At 37.1% G+C, this 18,119-nt stretch overlaps 1 protein-coding gene across 4 annotated transcripts in view; it reads left to right on the top strand.

The window, feature by feature from the left end:
- LOC124167084 (dmX-like protein 2) overlaps positions 1-18,119 on the top strand; it is a 113,107-nt gene that overhangs the window by 15,479 nt on the left and 79,509 nt on the right. For all 4 annotated transcript variants that reach the window (XM_046544876.1, XM_046544875.1, XM_046544877.1 and 1 more), the window contains exons 4-14: positions 2,388-2,618; positions 2,714-2,858; positions 5,057-5,242; positions 5,932-6,122; positions 7,491-7,697; positions 8,484-8,619; positions 8,793-8,954; positions 9,798-10,488; positions 14,796-14,941; positions 16,906-17,050; positions 17,620-17,769. In XM_046544876.1, coding sequence (XP_046400832.1) covers positions 2,388-2,618; positions 2,714-2,858; positions 5,057-5,242; positions 5,932-6,122; positions 7,491-7,697; positions 8,484-8,619; positions 8,793-8,954; positions 9,798-10,488; positions 14,796-14,941; positions 16,906-17,050; positions 17,620-17,769 — 2,390 coding nt within the window. The remainder of the gene's footprint in view (positions 1-2,387; positions 2,619-2,713; positions 2,859-5,056; positions 5,243-5,931; positions 6,123-7,490; positions 7,698-8,483; positions 8,620-8,792; positions 8,955-9,797; positions 10,489-14,795; positions 14,942-16,905; positions 17,051-17,619; positions 17,770-18,119) is intronic.

The following is an 18,119-nucleotide window of genomic DNA, read 5'->3' as shown; positions in this document are numbered from 1 at the left end:
TGGAGTTCTCACGAGATAAGAAGATGAATTGGAATTGCTATCAGGGAGAAACCAAATATCCTGAGAAAATATCCCTTCGTCTGGGACTGTAACAATAAAGATTTATAGCACCACTCATAAATTGTAACTTGATATATGTTTTCGGAAAAAAATACCGCATCAACTTCTGAGAGGCTCTGCTGCTCATATCGAGTCTCGCCAGAATGCCAAGTCTCCATCCTATTTTGACATTTATTTCCTCGCGTAAAATGCTTAAATAAAGTCAGAAATGCGACGCGTTTGGTCTTGTTCTTTTTTAAATTACGTGCACATTACTATTATTTCAATCCAACAAAGGTTTAATATCAATTGCCGAAAGTCATCGTTAGACACCTTTTGGGCTAATAGGTGATTCATGCAGCAGTTGACCTCTAGAAACTGGAAACTTAGAAGCAGGTAGGCTGAAAAAGGTCAGTGGGTGAGAAAAGGGGGGGGGGCGCGAAACACATCTCTTTTGTTCTCGCGTAACTTGATATTTTTTTCGAAGCTAAGGTCCTCGTAACATGATCCCTGCGCGAGCTGGGACCTTTTTTTATTTCAGAGAAGAGGAAAGCCTCAGAGGGGGGGGGGCTAGTGCTGAATGGAGGGGTATAGCGGATCGTGGGAAATGCGCCAATGTTACTATCCCACGGCACTGAGTTTCTCCCTATGGTAGTTTCATCTCCTGGAAAAGATTCAAACTAATTGTAAGTGCCTGTGCTTTTTAGCCATAAATGACACATGATAAACACTTCGTCTCATTTATACGAAACCTGCGCGAGCTGGGGCCTTCTGTTTGATTTCGAAGAGGAGGAAAGCGTCGGAGGAAGGGCCGAGGGCTGATGGATGGAGGGGTATGCGGATTTTGGGAATTTTGCTACGTAGTTACTATCCCAATGCACTGAGGTTTTCCTGGTGGGGGAAACCGGGGATTTTCGGATTTTTTCACCTGGATCAATTTAGGTTCCCCACGTCGAACTATTTTCACCGCTCTAACCCGCGCATTTGATGTAGTTCGTTAACTTGCCTAAAACGGTGCTGCATGCACTAAAAGACTAGAGTTCTCAACATTTTTCCGAGTCAAATACCAACGACGTGCATGCGACAGTGTACGACCCGAAATTCAAAGTATTCGAGGCGGTACTTTTCGCATAACTATTCGAAACCTCGAATATCGAATACTTTCTAGTATTCGAGGTATTCGAGTATTCGCGGATACTATTCGCACATCTCTAATATTTAGTGTCCTAGTGGTACATATCCCTGTCTTCCCTTCTCCTTGACTTCCTGATAAGTTTGGAGAAAGCCTTTACTTCAATATTTCACACACTGCAGTAACACTCAGTTAACATTTTTTCAAAATTGCTTCCAGTTAATTTGGCCCCTTCAGGCTGTCTTATTTTACTCAATGGGTTCTTGCTGATAGAGGGCAAATTTTTAGTACAGTGGAACCTTAATCTATCGTTTTTCAGGGGGAATATTGAGAATTATGAAGTCATATTTTGCGTACGTTAATAACTTTAACTTACTTATCTAAACACGAAAAAAAATTACCTTTTTAATTGTATGAGAGCACCCCATTACACTTCTCTGATTTTACTCCTGGACTATTAAGATATTAAGAACAGCCAACAGTTAATGTATTTGTCTTGAAACTTACATGCCAAATGGGAACTACTGATGGCTTCTTTAGGATATTAACAATGAAAACACTGGGTAACTTCCACAATTTATTTTTAAAATTACTTCTGGTTTCAGTTGGTACACCATTATTAATACATGTACAATGTATAATTAGATACAGTGTAACATCATTAACAGTGACAAACCAGACCTGTGATCCCATACCGTCAAATACAGTAAAAGTGATAAAAAGCATAATATCCATGCAAATGCCAGGACATTACTTTAACCTGCAGTGGCAAAGGAAACAGTGTGATTATTTTTGACTGAAAGAGAAAAATGTACCATGAAAAGTCAATTCATTGATGCTAACAATTGTGAAATTTAATATGTGATCCGACCCCTGTGTACTAGGGTCAAATGAAACAAGTGCTCAGCAGTTGTGGTTTTCTATTGACAGAGAGAGAAACATAGTCTCACATTAACAAAAAGTTATGTATGTACTTGACAATGGCATGACGGTTGAAACCGGAAGTACTTTTAAAAATGAATTGAGGGAGTCGCAAAGTGTTTTCTTGCTAATATGGAGCCCTTCCGCCATGTTCAAGTTTTGATTTAATTCTCCTGTATTATAAATATAATTTTGGATTTACTATGGCCCTGTATATCCAAACTTACTCCCCAAACTTGTACGTTTTGAATTTTGTCAGCTCCACATTCGTTCTTTCATTTGTGCTCATTTCCAGGTCAAACACCCGTGGGTGTCAAATTCCAACTAGGCGAGGATGCAGGGGGAAGTAGTGGTGGGCCTCGAGTCTTACACCACAGCGATGAAGACGACAAAGGATGGGAGTGCGTTTGGAAGTGTCACACAGCCTCTCCGGTTCTCTACATGGCTTTCTCGCCAGATGGAACACTCTTTGCCACCGCCGGAAAATCTGACCGACTGGTTAAGATATGGTTTGAGAACAAGCAATGTAAGTCATCCCTCATCGCTCTTGCATGGAAATGAACTTTTAATACTTTGTGGATCATCCCTTTGTTTAAACTGTGCCACCTTTTCTGTTAATAGTGCTGTTTCCATCAAAAAGCTTGGATCACACAATGTCTTACAGCCAGTCTACAATGAATGAATTCAACTACGGGTTTGTTTATATTGCTCATCCTCGTGCTGTGACGCAGTTATCTTGGCGGAAAACAAGCAAGTTCATGCCCAAGTGAGTGTATATAGTTATCCATAAAATAGTTATTTATCATTTGTAACTCGTTATATTTCAGTTCTTTTTTTTTAGGCATTTATGTTGTAGAGCTTCAGTTTTTAATCTTTATCATGATCATTTAGGTGAATATATATGGGGGAGTCCGGTAATTACATGAGGTGATTTTGGCAATTTTTCGACCCACCCCTCCCCCCTAATGAGATATCATGAGATTTTGCTAGACCCCCTTCCCCCTCCCTCTAATCTCACATGAGATTGGTTAAAAATGTGTATTTTCAGTGTTAATACGCTAATCTATGCTTCATTTGATTGAATTTTCACCCATGCCTCGCTTAGAGCAAGGGATGTGTTCCATGGGGCCTTTGCGCTAATCGAATTTGCATTATTCAAGACCATTTTAACATGGGGAAGATAGAGATGTGTTCCTGGTAGCGTAGGTGTTGGGTATCGAATTTCCTATGTACGATATATATTCCTATAAATAGCCTTAGAAAAGCTTATTTATGTAAACATTTATAGTTTAAAATATCTTTAAAGATAGTAGATACGCATTCAAAGACGTTTTTTCACATTAAAAAATATTCGTACGTCCTTTGAAATTCCCTCCTTATGTGCAGGTGGGCTAACATAAGGGAGAAAAACATGCTAGCTCAGGGGTTTGCAATGCATTGCCGGCAGGTGACAAATTTACAAACCTGTCTTGAAACAATTCTTGTGTCACCCAGGCCCTTTTGTCTCAAAGCGTCTTCTTGATATCTCAAAGCATATCGAAGAATATATAAACAAAGAATGAGATTTGAGGCAATAAATACAAATAATATGCGTAAAATGAGAGTAATTTCATGTGTAATTAGAACAAGTTCACGTTTTATCAAGATAATGTGAAGGTTATTTGATTAGGTGAAGCAGCATTGGGAAGTTTCCCCAAGGAATGAATTTGCACTGTATCGAAATTGTGCTAAGCGAGGCATGGGTGTATTAAAAACCAATTTGTTTAATTATTTTATTTAATATTAATAAGACCAGTATTCAAGATTACTAAGATCGTAGTCTAGAATCACATTTTACTCTATTTCTTGCGGAAAGAAAATTATGTATACTTGATGATACTATGAAAATTATGATACTTGCAAGAACCCCCACCCTACCTCACGTGAGATTAAGTGAGAATTGGCTTGACCCCCCCTAAACACCTCACATAATTGATGGATGTCCCCTTTGGTTTAATGGAGAATGTTTCTCACATTTGATAGTCGAATATTCGGTGTTATTCATGAAAGTATTTATGACCAAGAAGATGGTGTATGCATGGGTCAATATTTGTGAAAAGCTTGTGTATGGCCAGTTAATTCATTTCCCATTAGTTCAACTTAGATGGTCATTCTCTCAATTATAACTATATATGGAGCTTGAAAATAAATACTGTTTGTATGAATTTCCAAAATATTGTCTATATATCTTGCTTGATAACATTAAAATGTAAGGATAACACTCATCTCTATGTAGCAGTATCTCCACAAAACTTTACTTATTCGGCAAAGTATTCCTTGTCACCCATTCCAGACTCATATGTGTATTAAAATTTAATTAGTAAAGATCCTGGCTCATGTCTAAGTTTAACAATTTAATAATTATTATTTTAAAAAAGTAGAAATGCTACTCTATACCTGTCAATACCTTGATACCACTCAAGCAATCATCAAGCATCAGATTAACTCTAGGTTACTGGAAATTTAATACTTTAAAATTTAATCAAAAAATTTAATGAAGTGACTGAGGGGGAATCTGCAATTTGTCCTCCTCGGTCTTACATTTTCCGTAGGTTTACAAACAATTTTTATGCAATGGGTTGACAAAGATATGAATCACAAGTGTCCTCCTTAACATAGGTATTCATTATTACTATTTCTTAATTTTTGAAATGAATGTTATTAAATATACATTCTGGTTGTACTCCTACACATCAGTAGAGAAAAACTGTTTGCAGAGTCTAAAGTATTGATTATAGAAAAATAGAGGTTGTATTTGACGTATTCTACCTTGGTATTGAGGATGGAGTTTAGAATTTTTATGCTTATCTCTATTGAAAAATTTTTAGTTGATTATAGCTCTTTTTATCTTTTCTCAATTTTGGTATGTTCACGTTCGTTTATTTGTATTCTAATAATATTTTTAATGTGTTATCCATTTAACAGGGGCTCAGTGGCTAACATGCTGGTGACATCCTGTCGAGATAATATTTGCCGCATTTGGGTAGAGACTGTGCTGCCGGAAGATGGCCTCATCAATATGAATCAGTTTGACCCGTTGGCCTCTCAGAATCCAAAGTTTAGAACTCATCGTCACAAGCACCGCTTCATGCAGAGGCTCAAGCATATGAAGTGAGTTGAAACCACTCTCTTGTAAAAACTTTTTTTTCTCAAATGATCACGGTTTTTTATATGCTTGGCCACCATTGTCTACTGCGGGTACCATGACACCCAACATATGATCTCCAAGGAGAACAAAAGTATCTTTTAAATAATGAACAATCTAGCATAAAATGAGAGCTATGAATTCATGAGTGAGAGAATAAAGATAAATATTGTAAAAAATAATGGTGATTATTCATTTAAATGATAAAATTATGAAACATTTATACTTTTTTGCATAAATAAAAGCGAACAAACTATGTATAAATCCACCAATTTATTTATGTGGTACTACTAGTTTCGATGCAGCGGCGTCATCATCAGGTACCTATGATAGGTATCAGTTACCTGATGATGACGCCGCTGCGTCGAAACTATTAGTATCACATAAATAAATTGGTGTATTTATACATAGTTTGTTCGCTTTTATTTATTAGAATGAACCTCCACAAAGTCGAGCCTGTTACGATAGACTTTTTTGCATGTTTACATTCAGCCACATATTTTTATTACCTGAACTGATACATAGACTTCATGGAGGAAATATTAAATTACACAATAGCAGCTGGATTAATAGTAGTCCTACAGAAGACCTTATAATTACTAGATTTAATGTTAGGGATTTCTGATATAATTATTTCTGTTATCATTGTTAACAGGACATGCTTCCACATAAGGCGAAATGTGAAGCATCACGGAGGTTTAATCATGGCTGGGAGTTCCAACACCATCCCCAGCCTTCCATCAACCTACAGCGTCCACGATTTTCACAGCTATGGTTTCCATGGGACTGGAGTCACACCGGGTGCACTTCACTTCCATCTCGCTGCCAGTATTAATGCAGAGACTGGTAATATGGAGTTTCAATTATAGTAATAATAAATTTTGTGTATATAAAGTTAATAAGTAACATATAAACTCTCAAATACAAAAATAATGACTTATAATGATATACATAGTACATTTCACCTAAATTATAATAAATATATATGATATACCATACAATTTACTTCTGACAGCAATTTTATTATACTTTCCTAACATTCAGCAATGCAGTATGCTGTCCTTTGTAGGAAATTATTTGAAGTAACCTTGAAAGATAGGTTTGATGATATAGCTATGATGTCTGGAGGGATTTTGATTTATAAAGCTAGCTCCAGACTATCCTCTACAGTTGATTATCTAAATTTGAGCTGGGACTATCCATTACATTATCCATCCTATGATATAATCATCCTATGACTATCCTATGATATTATCATCCATTATAGCCTTAGCTCTAATTAAGTCATGAAGTTGCAAGATCTCCACTGCCATCGTTTCTCATGTTTTTGGAATGAAATATCTGCCCTGAAATAATTCCAGATGTGATATTGCACTCCAATAATGCTATTTTTTGATGAGCGGGAGACCATGAATGAAAATACAGTGGAACCTCGTTAAAGCGAGTACGGGCTATAGCGACACCCCCGCTATTACGAGAGATAGCCGATGCACCGTCAATTGGCCCTATAATAAGCGTTTTAAAGAATTCGTTTTTACGAGACCCTTTCGGTGTTGGCTCTCGCCATAGCGAGGGTTTTACCGCCGGAAGACTTTCATGAAGTCTCCTTAACCTCTGTAATTGCTAGCGAACTGTTAGAAATGAAGTTAATGGAGTGCTCAGTCTCAAATTTGTGGTAAACTGTCGTTCGATAAATGTAATGATGACGAAACAATGCTTTGCATGATTTTTATTCAGTGCGGCGCTTATAAATTGTTTGAATAGTTAGTCGTTATTTGAGTAAGGAAATTTAGTGATGCAAAAAAACATCGCCTTTCGTCTGGATTTATGCTAACATTTATCGGATAGATGTTTATCTGTCGCCACACCACTCCTGTTCCTGTATATCTGTTCGCAACAGGTATATTGGCTATTATTTGCTCCACCTCCGGTAAAGCGACAATTCGCTATAGCGAGTGTTTATTAGTGCACCGTGGGGTGTCGTTATATCGAGGTTTCACTGTTGTTAAGTTCAATGTATCAATTTCTAAATTTAACCATAGAAAATTGCCACAATTACTCTAGCTCAATGGATAGAATCAGGTTAGTTTTTAAAATGGAATTCAAACTCAACTTGAGTCTTGGGATTGCAACTACAGAGGACTCAAGATTGAGTACAGTTGTAGTCAGTCAAATATGGTCTGCTGTCATCGCTTGTCTTCCTTCTTTTTGCAGATATTCCTCTAGTTCCAAGCTTGGTCACAGGTGATCCGGATGAAGAGCCTAACCTTATTCTTCACTGGTTGAACAACAAGGAAATGCACTTTTCGCTTCAGGCTGATGCTATGCTGCAGGAAATGACCCGGAAAGTTTTAGAGAAGGAAGATGGAATGGACAGTGACGTTGACCACCATGAGTCGGAGCATGAAGACCACTCTCCGAGTAAGTGGATGCATCAGAGTAAAGGATATTAATTATCAATCTACTCTCATAGTCTTTTAATTCATGTTTTTTTTTGCATATGTTTATAATTTATTGGTAAAAGGCTCAGGAAATACTTTTTGGAAAATGATATCATGAAACAGGATTTTAATTTTTCTCGAGTTACTAATTTGAATTGTTACAACTCTAGTAATATTGGCACTGAAAATTAGGTGTAAGGGGAATATCACTAATGGGTATTGTCTGCAGGCGATTATTGTTAGGTCATGTCATGCATTCTTTTTGCTGGTACCTACCATATGGATCAACATTGCATGAACTGATGTCACAAGCTAAGCTTATGTTTTTCAGGATCTGAGGAATTCTATCCTACAGTTTCAGGCTTAGAAGTATAAATTGTCATTTATTTTTTAAATAATCTATGTGAAACACTTGGGGGAAAATAAAAAGTTTTCTAAGAAAGCACAAAATATTAAAACATTAAGGAAATTATATTTTCAAAAGTGAATTTTTTTACTGAATTGGTTCCATTTTTATTTATCTTATGTGAAATACTTGGGGTAAAATAAAAATTTGTCCAAGAAAACACAAAATGTTAAAACAATTGTGGAAATTATATTTTTAAAAGTGAATTTTTCTACTGAATTTGTTCCATTTCTACTGAATTACATTTATCGTGGAAACGTACTCCCACAGTCCATGATTTAAAATGTGGTTAATAATTGTAACGAGAATTCCTCAGTGTGGATATTTACTGAATATTTTGGATTCTTCTCTACTTCTTAGGGAAAAAGCACCTGAAAACAGCCGAGCAGCATAAAGTGAAGAAATCACAATCGCAAGATGAAAGTGGTAGTGATGAAGTTAGTGGTCATCACCAAAGTGTACAGTCTAGTAGCATTCCTAGTCATCCATCATTGAGGTATGATAAGTTGATAATGGGTTATTATTTTTTCTGTAACATGAACGACAATGTTTTCTGAATTTTTAAACTAAAATTTTATTTGTAGCATTCTATATATTCAAGAAAATGATGTGTAGTTATGTAAAGTAATGATGTATATAATTGATGTGATGGTATCTAATTAATTTCAGTGCTGCAACGTCAATCAACTCATTGGCAATGGATCCTGGTGCAGCTGTTGGCCAAGTTGGAGATTCATTAGATGCCAAAATAGAATCTTTATTGAGGGATTGGCATCATGGCCCTGATCTCCTTTTTTCAATTCATCCAATTGATGGCAGTTTCTTAATCTGGTAATAAAATAAGTCCGTTGATGATATTTGTATATTTTTGTAAAACTGGTCTTCCATGGTATCATGTAGTGTTGTATTTAATAAAGTTATGCCATTGATTAACTTCAGTTATATGCTGAAATGTTCATAAATAAATGCAAGCATGTTTTGATTATGCATAGTCCAATGTTTTCATATGCTCAAGTAATACAATGAAAAATCTTTACCGATTTATGCAACTTGAGTTATTTTAGCAAGTCCAATATTTGGTGATTCGCTGCTGGTCACCCAATGGCGGCATATGCATTTGCATTATCTCAAATTTCATAGTTGTTGCTAGTAAAAAGCTTTCTAAATTTTTGAGCTAAATTTTTCATTGAAAACTTAATTTAGAAATGCAATGAATTCAGGAATTTAAAGATGTTTATCATTCAGAAAAATAGTTCAGTCAGCATGTAACAGTTAAAATCAAATGGCATCATGTACTCTTCAGACTTGAATGAAGAAGCTGCAAAAATGCCCAGCTACATTGGTATTTCATGTATAAGAATTTTAAAATTTTTTACGTATTAGTTTTTTTGGAAACCAGATAGCCTCTGAGAAATGGAAAAGACTTGTGGAAACTCATTGTCGCACATTGCAAATGAGTGCCTAATTCAAAGGTGTATGTATTTATTCAAGGAAACAGACTTCCTGAACTCTTTTAAAACATAAATTTCTAAGTTCTTATGAAAATTTCTCTGACAAACTGTCGGGATGATATTTCAAAAACTATGTCTATCATTTCATTTGTTGGGGCCAAATAGGATGAACCACCTATGATTACTATCCAACCTAATCAAATTTTTTGTTCCTTCTCTTCAGGCTTGTTGACTGGCTTGATGAGTACCATCCTGGCTCCTTCAGACAAGCACAAGTGTCTTTTTCTACCAGAATACCTTCAGCTTTTCCCCTCGGAGACGCAATGACCATGTCAACCAACGTGTCCTTGTACCACACGTGCCAGTTTCTAAGCAATCTACGTACCAGTATCCTGAGGCAGCCGACTGTTCGTGCTCCTCAAAACAATTCGCCGGACAAGGAAGAGTCAGGGGGAGGTCGTTTGAGTCCTATTCCTGCCGGGTCCCGACCATCGTCGCCAACTTCTCCCCATCGCTCCCCTCCCTCGCCCACTCCTAATGCTCCCGGGAACTTAGCAGAAGAAAATGGTGGAGGTGATTCCTCCGAAGGATCTTCACAGGACATTGCTGGGAATCCTTCACTCGTTGTTTCCATGGTTACGAAGCACAACAACGGTACCTTGAACCTGTGGCAATTGACATTCAACGAAAAGTCCAAATTCAGCCAAGTGTTAAGCATCAGTCACGCATGCCGGGCATCCGGTCACCGTTTCCGTGTGAATGACATAACGTGCCACCCTGTCCTCCCCCTCCTCCTCACCACCTCACACCACAACATGCCGGACTTTCCTACTCCGGGAAGTGATGACCACAGTAAGCTTGGAGAAGAGGGAATGACACCACTTATCAAAGTTAAAGAAGTTACCACTCCAACTGTAAGTAAAAAGAAACTTTTTTATTCCTCAAATACTAACATATCCCGGCCCCATCCTCCCACACCCCAAAACCCGGCTTGTCGGGTTTTGGGGTGTGGGAGAGTTTGTTTGGAGGGTTCGCCCAAGATGGGTGGGTCGTGGGTTGGGAGTAAGGGGAGGTGGGGGAAGCAAAAGAGAAAAGTGGGAGTGGGGTGGGTTTCTATTGCTGAATGAGGGCTGGCCTGCATGAAATAACGAAGGCTTACGCTGCAAGTTATGAGTTCAACAAAACATTTACCGTATTTGCACGAATGTAAGACGAACACGATTCTAAGACGACCCCCCCTTTTTTGGAACTCCACTATGGGAAAAAAATCTAGGGGAAAACGATCAATGCCAACGATGTTTGGCTAGGTTGCCTATGTCCCAGGAAACGCAGGCTTTTTGGTGCGTAATGATAGGAATAGTGGTACTTTATCGAGACACTTACGTCTTATTATTGATTCGACTAATTATTTCTTCGGAGGGGCCATGGTCCGAAGACGAATAAAATTAAACTAGTGAAAATGAAACCTGACTTTATTAAACCCACACGGAAAACACTCGGTGGTATGAAGGCAAGCCACACTGGAAAGTAGGGAACCACTCGTACGAGCTATGCTATCGCGAAGCTTCGGCATATGCAGAGCATACTGCAGAGGGTGAAGCATGACCATATGACTGGGCCATGAAATTTTTTGTCCCAAAGATACCCATTCTTTTCTAATTAGCGTAGCGCCAGACGGGTGGGTGAATTCGGATGGTTAGTAGGGAGGAACAAAATATCCTGAGAAGATATCCCTTCGTCAGTAACTCTGACAAGTGAGACTTATGGTATAACTCGTAAATTGATAACTGATAATAACCTGATATCCTGTTTTCGGAAAAAAATGCCGCATTAACTGCCGAGAAGCTCAGCTACGAGGATATCGAGATTCACCAAAAATCGCCATCGTATTTTTCCAACTAGTTCCTTGCTTAAAAATGCTTAAATAACGTTAGAAATACGTCGTGTTTGGTCTTGTTCTTTTTTGAATTACGAGCACATTGCAAATATTTCAGCCTAACAAAAGTATAATACCAATTGCCGAAATTCATTGTTAGACACCTTTAGAGCTAATAGGTGATTCATGCAGCGGTTGACCTCCAGAAATGGGGAACTTTGAAGCAGGTAGGCTGAAAAAGGTCAGTGGGTGAGAAAAGGGGGGGCGTGAAACGCATTTCTATTGTTCTCGTGTAACTTGATATTTTTTCGAAGCTAAGGTCTTCGTAATACGATCCCTGCGCTAGCTGGGACCTTTTGTTTGATTTTGGAGAAGAGGAAAGCATCAGAGGGGGGAGGCGAGTGCTGAATGGAGTGGGATAGCGGATCTTGGGAAATGCGCTTATGTTACTATCCCACGGCTTTGAATTTCTCCCAATGATAGTTTCATTTCGTGGGGAAGATTTAATCTATGTGCCTGTCATTATTAGCCATAAATTGTATTTATTTCGTCTCATTTTTGTCAAAAGATGGATACGGGAAAATTATACGTCGAGACCACGATCTTCAAACGATCAATGCGGGAAAACGATGTTTGAAGAGTTAGTCGTTATTTGAGTAAGGAAATTTAGTGATGCAAAAAAACATCGCCTTTCGTCTGGATTTATGCTTACGTTTATCGGATAGATGTTTATCTGTCGCCGCACCACTCCTGTTCCTGTATATCTGTTCGCAACAGGTATATTGGCTATTATTTGCTCCACCTCCGGTAAAGCGACAATTCGCTATATCGAGTGTTTATTAGTGCACCGTGGGGTGTCGTTATATCGAGGTTGCACTGTACTTTAATAGCCTTTTTTTAGCATGAGATTTAAAATGCTCTTGGATCGAAAGATATCAGTTGATCCAACTTTTGACTACAAGGATCCATAGTCACTATCTGGAGCCAAAAAATATCCTAGATCCCTCCATCCCTAATTATAAGTACATATCACTATCAGTAACTTCCCAGTACCAACCTCCATGCTATAGGATGGTCACAAATATTTTTCTATGTTGAAGCTGCTGGTGGGGATGAATTCTTTGTTGTAGCTTCATTAGAATATAAACCACAGAAAAAATCAGCGTGACCGTGCAATATTGGAACCTGTTGAATCAAGTTTTAAAATTTAGGATTCATTTAATCGAAAATTGCTTGTTTTATAGATGCGACCCACTGGTTTTTTTTACCTATCTAAAGCAGACATTGCACTTATCAGTCTCAAAAACAACTTTGGTGATAAATGCTACCGTTCCCAATGACTGTCTTAAATTTGAATCAGTTAAAAAAGTTTATAGTAGCTTTTACTGCACCTCAACTGCGCTGTTCCCATGTAAAAAAAATTTTCTCAGGACTCAGGAGCTTTTTAAAATGGCTTCCTTGGTCAGGCAGACGATGAATCGTCAAATACAGTCATATTTGCTGGGCCACCTGAAAAATTGTGCATCTTTTCTCGCAGCTACAGAGAATTCTCCATCTAGTTACAGATTTGAGCTGTGCAAATTTGAGAGTGAATGCCTTAGCAGCTGCAGAGTCATCCAAATCCGTTCATATTTTTCCTAAATGCCCTTTTAGGCTGTGCAATTGGCCTAGTTATTGAGTTTGATGATATTATTAGTGCTATATAATGCTTATCTCTCAGTGAGGGACCACTTCTCTTGTTACATAAAGCTTGGCAAATGACTGCTGTGTCAAGGAATGATCAAAAATTACATGTCAAAAGTAATTTACAAAGGAAAAAGCTGTTAGCAAAGTCACCTTTTTCTTTGTCGCTTTAAGGTTCCCACTCATGTAACATTAATAACATTAAGATCACTTTCCGAAGCAAAATAGGCGGTATGTTTGTAATAATATTGTTATTACAACTATATTTAACTAGATTTTTGCTTTGCAAAAATTGCATTTTGCATTTTAGGCTGCTAATGCATCAGGAAGAATTATTTTACCCCTTTTTTGGTTGAAAACCCCAACCCTTCACCCTCTAAATAAATCGCCACCACTACCTCTTACCTGTGCCAAGATTTTTTTCTTTTAAATGGTTCATGCAACTGAGCCACTCAAGATATCAAAAAGCAACTCTGTTATTATCCAATAGCTGTTATTTGGCTGAGAAATTGGTAGAGGAGGACTCAAAGAAAATGACTAAATAATTGAAAGCTTAGATTGACGATGAGTTATAGTTAGTTGTTAGACAGAAGTAGTTATTCAGGGTTCCCACTCAACCGTGAAAACCTTAAAACCGTGAATTGGCCATGAATTTCGTTTACCGTGAAAAAACCTGGAAATAGCCGTGAATTTCGTCATAAAACCTTAGAAATCTCTCAAACTTGATTGTAGAACTACGATAGACGGATTAAAAGAAAAAAAAACGATATTTCCGTCATGTTTCAAGGCCGAGTCACGTGTAGATACTGTCCACCCATTTATCTGCACACGTGTATTCGAAAGCGCAACTATTAATTGGTCCGTGTGTGCCATGACAGCACATTGACCTTAAGGCTGCGATTGGAAGAAGTTAACCCTAGAAAAAAATCAGGCACGTCTTCACTTCCCTGCCACCCTGCTCTCTCCATTTTCCCACTCACACCCTTTTAGCTGGACATGAATTTTGCTAACGATAGGTGACGTCATGAGAGATAGCACTGTCATTGCTGCGTTTGCATTCAAGGCATCTGTTGCGGTTGTTACATTTTTAGTTAACGTGCGGCCAATGATTGTTACGTGATCAATATTTCTGCCTAAAATGCCTTATCTACAAACCGTGAATTTTATGACATTTATACCGTGAAAACCTGGAAAAAACCGTGAATTTTATAATGTAGTTAGAGGGGGAACCCTGTTATTGCTACTGATTTCAAAGTTCCATGATTATTACATGCTACGTAAAAAATCTTTCATTTGAAAGCAAAAAAGTCCAAAATTTTGATTAAAAATAATCTACCTTTACAAATAGTGGTAGCTCGTTGAAATAGGGGACTGCATCATATTAATCATTTGGTTGGTCTGTTTTGGGTGATTTCCACATTGGTTATGTCATAATAATGTAACAACGACATACCAGTGTTCAAACCATGGTCGGAACTAGAGTGTATTTGTCTTCTATCTATCGTCTATCAAGTGAATTTTCTTTTTCTAATATTTGGGTCATATAATGAAGTACTGTCTATTTGATTTCAATGTACACTAGACATCCTTTACTTTATCCTCGCACAGTTGATGTTCATATTCTTGCTCTGAATAATAACTATTACTATTTTTCATTTTTAGGGCTTTTGTAGTGAACTAATTTTATGGAGGGTGGATGCTGTTGGCCCATTATCTAAATCTGGAGGTGTTTCTGAACTTGCAAGGATAAATTCACCAGAAATTTCTGCATTTTCCAATGTTGCTTGGATTCCTACTTTACTGCCCAGGTAATACATTATGCTGTGCTTATTACAAATCTGCTGCTGATATTTGTTTGATTAGGAAGCTAAGACCAATAGTTTTCATTTCCTTACTTAAAGTGTAATGTACTATTCAAATGTCCATAGTAGTATAACTAAAAATAATAATAATTGAATAGATTTTCTGGGAAAATATAAAAGCAACTATTATAGCTCTAAAAAAAAATCAATGCCTAAAGGGGTAATCTCCCATTCCTACGGGTCATAGGCAATGGCCGTTCACATTTATAATAATTTTCCTGAAATTTATTTAAGATATTATTTATGTAGATAAATTTAAGTAATAAGTTGTCTATTTTTACTCTGTCTTGTGCTTTCTTAAGGAATTATGTGATTTAGTATTTTAGTCTCTTTGCTGTTTTACTTGTCATACATTAATAAATACTTTTATCTCTGGATCAATATGAGTAAAAATTATAATTAGATAGCCACTTAAGCCTTTTAGACCAAAAAGCTATGAAAGCTGTTTACCAAGAAATTAAAATCAAGAAGTGCTATTTTGATGCTTAAGAATTTCTGAGTAATTAAATTCGGGCAATGCTGTACGTGATTAATACATTCATTTTTTGTCCCTCTGAGTGGCAGCTCCAGCGATAGCTTTTCAGGGAACATAAAAAGCCATAATTTTCTGAATCACAGGGTCATTTCCACTGTCCCTATTTCCATTACTTATCACTGTTCCAATTCCATCTCCACTGTTCGTTGTTGCATCTCCTGCATCTTGAAAAATCTATTCTCTTGCTAGATTTGCTATAATCTGTATTTTGGAGCACCACTTTGGATCAAAAATTTACGATACGTTTCAATGACCAGCATGTTCATATTAACAACGCAATATGTGCTGCGTGCTCATTGTGTACAACTGTCATTCCATCAAAAGCCAAACGTGGCAATATAATGGCTGTTAGTGGCCATGCGTTCTGATTGGCCAGAAAACACTGCTGAAAATGGTTTCGGCGATGGAAAAATGGATGTGCAGAGTGATCGGAAAAGGAATGGGACTTCCTATCCTTGGAGCTGTGGCAGAAAATGGTAATTTTTCTTTCGTCTTTATAGTGACCACTGGAGCTATAACTTGAAACATATGGAAATAATGATTGTGTGATTCAGGCTTTATGTACATCAAATATATCAACAATAAGGATCTATAAACTACAAAACTGACTTGGGCACCCTTTAAAACCTATGGTTCCACACGTTGGTTGTCATGGTGACGTTTAACTCTTTGACCTTTGACCCGCATTATGACCTCCGGAGGTCAAAAAATCAACAATACGGATCTATGAACTGCAAAACTGACTTGGGCACCCTTTAAAACTTATGGTTCGACACATGGTTTTCACGATGGTCCGACGTTTACCTCTGTGACCTTCGACCTCCGTATTAACCTTGGAGGTCAATTAGTGGATAATATGGGTATTAGGACAAAACCATTGACTTGGGCACCCTTTAAAACCAATGGATCGACATCTTAGTTGGTATGCTATTCTCTTTGCCACCCCTATGACCTTGAATGTGACCTTACTGGGTCAACAGTTGAATTTTCGAGAATAAAAGTGTTATTTTTGGTTTTCTCGTGTCCGAAAACCTAGGAATTGACATCTTGATCAATGAAATTCAGACTTTTTTCTATCTCGATTTTTTAACTTTGAAAATTAAAATTTTTGGTTTGGACCAACATTGTAAGGTCAAAGGGTCAAAATTGTAAAATGTTGCTTACACTGAACAAAACTTAGGGCATTTCCCCGTAAGTATGCCAATTTTCATTAATATTGCTTGATGCAAAGTTACTAAAATTAGAGCTCAAAAATGACACACGACCTGTGGGACAGTCTATTACTATTATTATCACTTTACTTCTTAACTTAAATTGTTCATGTTATACAGAAATATGTGGATACATTACACATGAATTGTTTTTTTCTTTACAGCACTACGTTGGGCAATCTGTCCAACTCACCAAGTGCCTGCTTTGTGGCCTCTGATGGGCACAGTTTAAGGGTCTATCAAGCAGTGATTGATGCCAGGACTCTGTTGGCAGAAATATCAAGTTCAGAAAGAAGAAGCAGAATGATGGTTAGTTGAAACTTGGTTTACTTTTGGACAAAGGTTCCACTGATTCCCTTAATTTTTTTGTTCTTCTATATCCTATTTACAAATTCTATTTGAATATATTCCCTTTGGGAGGGAAATAAAGACGAAAGATTTTGAATTTGCTCGTTCCTCATGTATGAAAATATATTCTGAAGCAGAAAGGATCGGTTTGTTTAGTGTTGACAATAGTTGGTCGATTTTGTTCATAGCAATAGTTATAAAAAATATTTTCCTGCATTTCGGTAGGAACTTGGCTTTTTCAAGTTTATATTCCTAATCCAGTTAGTAGCATAGGCTTCTTGTACATTTTTCAACATCAATCAACATCCAAAATTTTTAAAATAAAAAGTTTTCACTTCCAACGGTAGTCCCACGACTGCCATGTTTTTTTTTGTGAAGGGATTTTTCTCCGCTATAAGCTGGACTTCGTTATAAGCAAGTTTGCTGTATGTGGGCTCCACTGTACTTTTATTCTCTAGTGTCACATTCCTTTGTTTTTATAGCTTTTTATAGGTGCAGGCCATACTAATTTTCCTCCTCTTTTTAATCAGGATTCAATGGTCAGTATATCAACAGACAGTTCCTTGGATGAAGGATTGAAGGAGTCGTCCCTGCACAATAAAATCAAAATTGTATCTCAGCAATCAACTGCTCGACCTGGTTGTGTTATCCAGTTGGATGCTATATCGGATGCCACCCATGTATGTATTTATATATGATTTTTTCTAATGATGATAATTTTTAATTCTAAAGTAAAAAAAGTTATAATAAAACATTTTCCCAAATATCATATATCATTAAATACGTAAGATATACATGTAAAGTATGTCACATAAATGTCAAAAGGTGTAGTACACAATGGGAATATTCATTATTACTCAGTACACTAATGAAATGTGAGCTTACAAGTATTCTAGAGATGAAAAAAATCTTCTTAGAAAAAGTATCTGATTTTTTAATATCTTGATCTTAAGTTTTGCTTTGAGGTCAGATGTGTGTATTTTGTTAAGCCCATGGACATTGGTCCAATTGTGGTCATGAAGGTCTTTAA

Source organism: Ischnura elegans, chromosome 10 (assembly GCF_921293095.1).
Source record: "Ischnura elegans chromosome 10, ioIscEleg1.1, whole genome shotgun sequence".
Taxonomy (NCBI): domain Eukaryota; kingdom Metazoa; phylum Arthropoda; class Insecta; order Odonata; family Coenagrionidae; genus Ischnura; species Ischnura elegans.
Note: the sequence above shows the minus strand (reverse complement) of the source record. Positions and strands in the feature narration are given on the sequence as shown.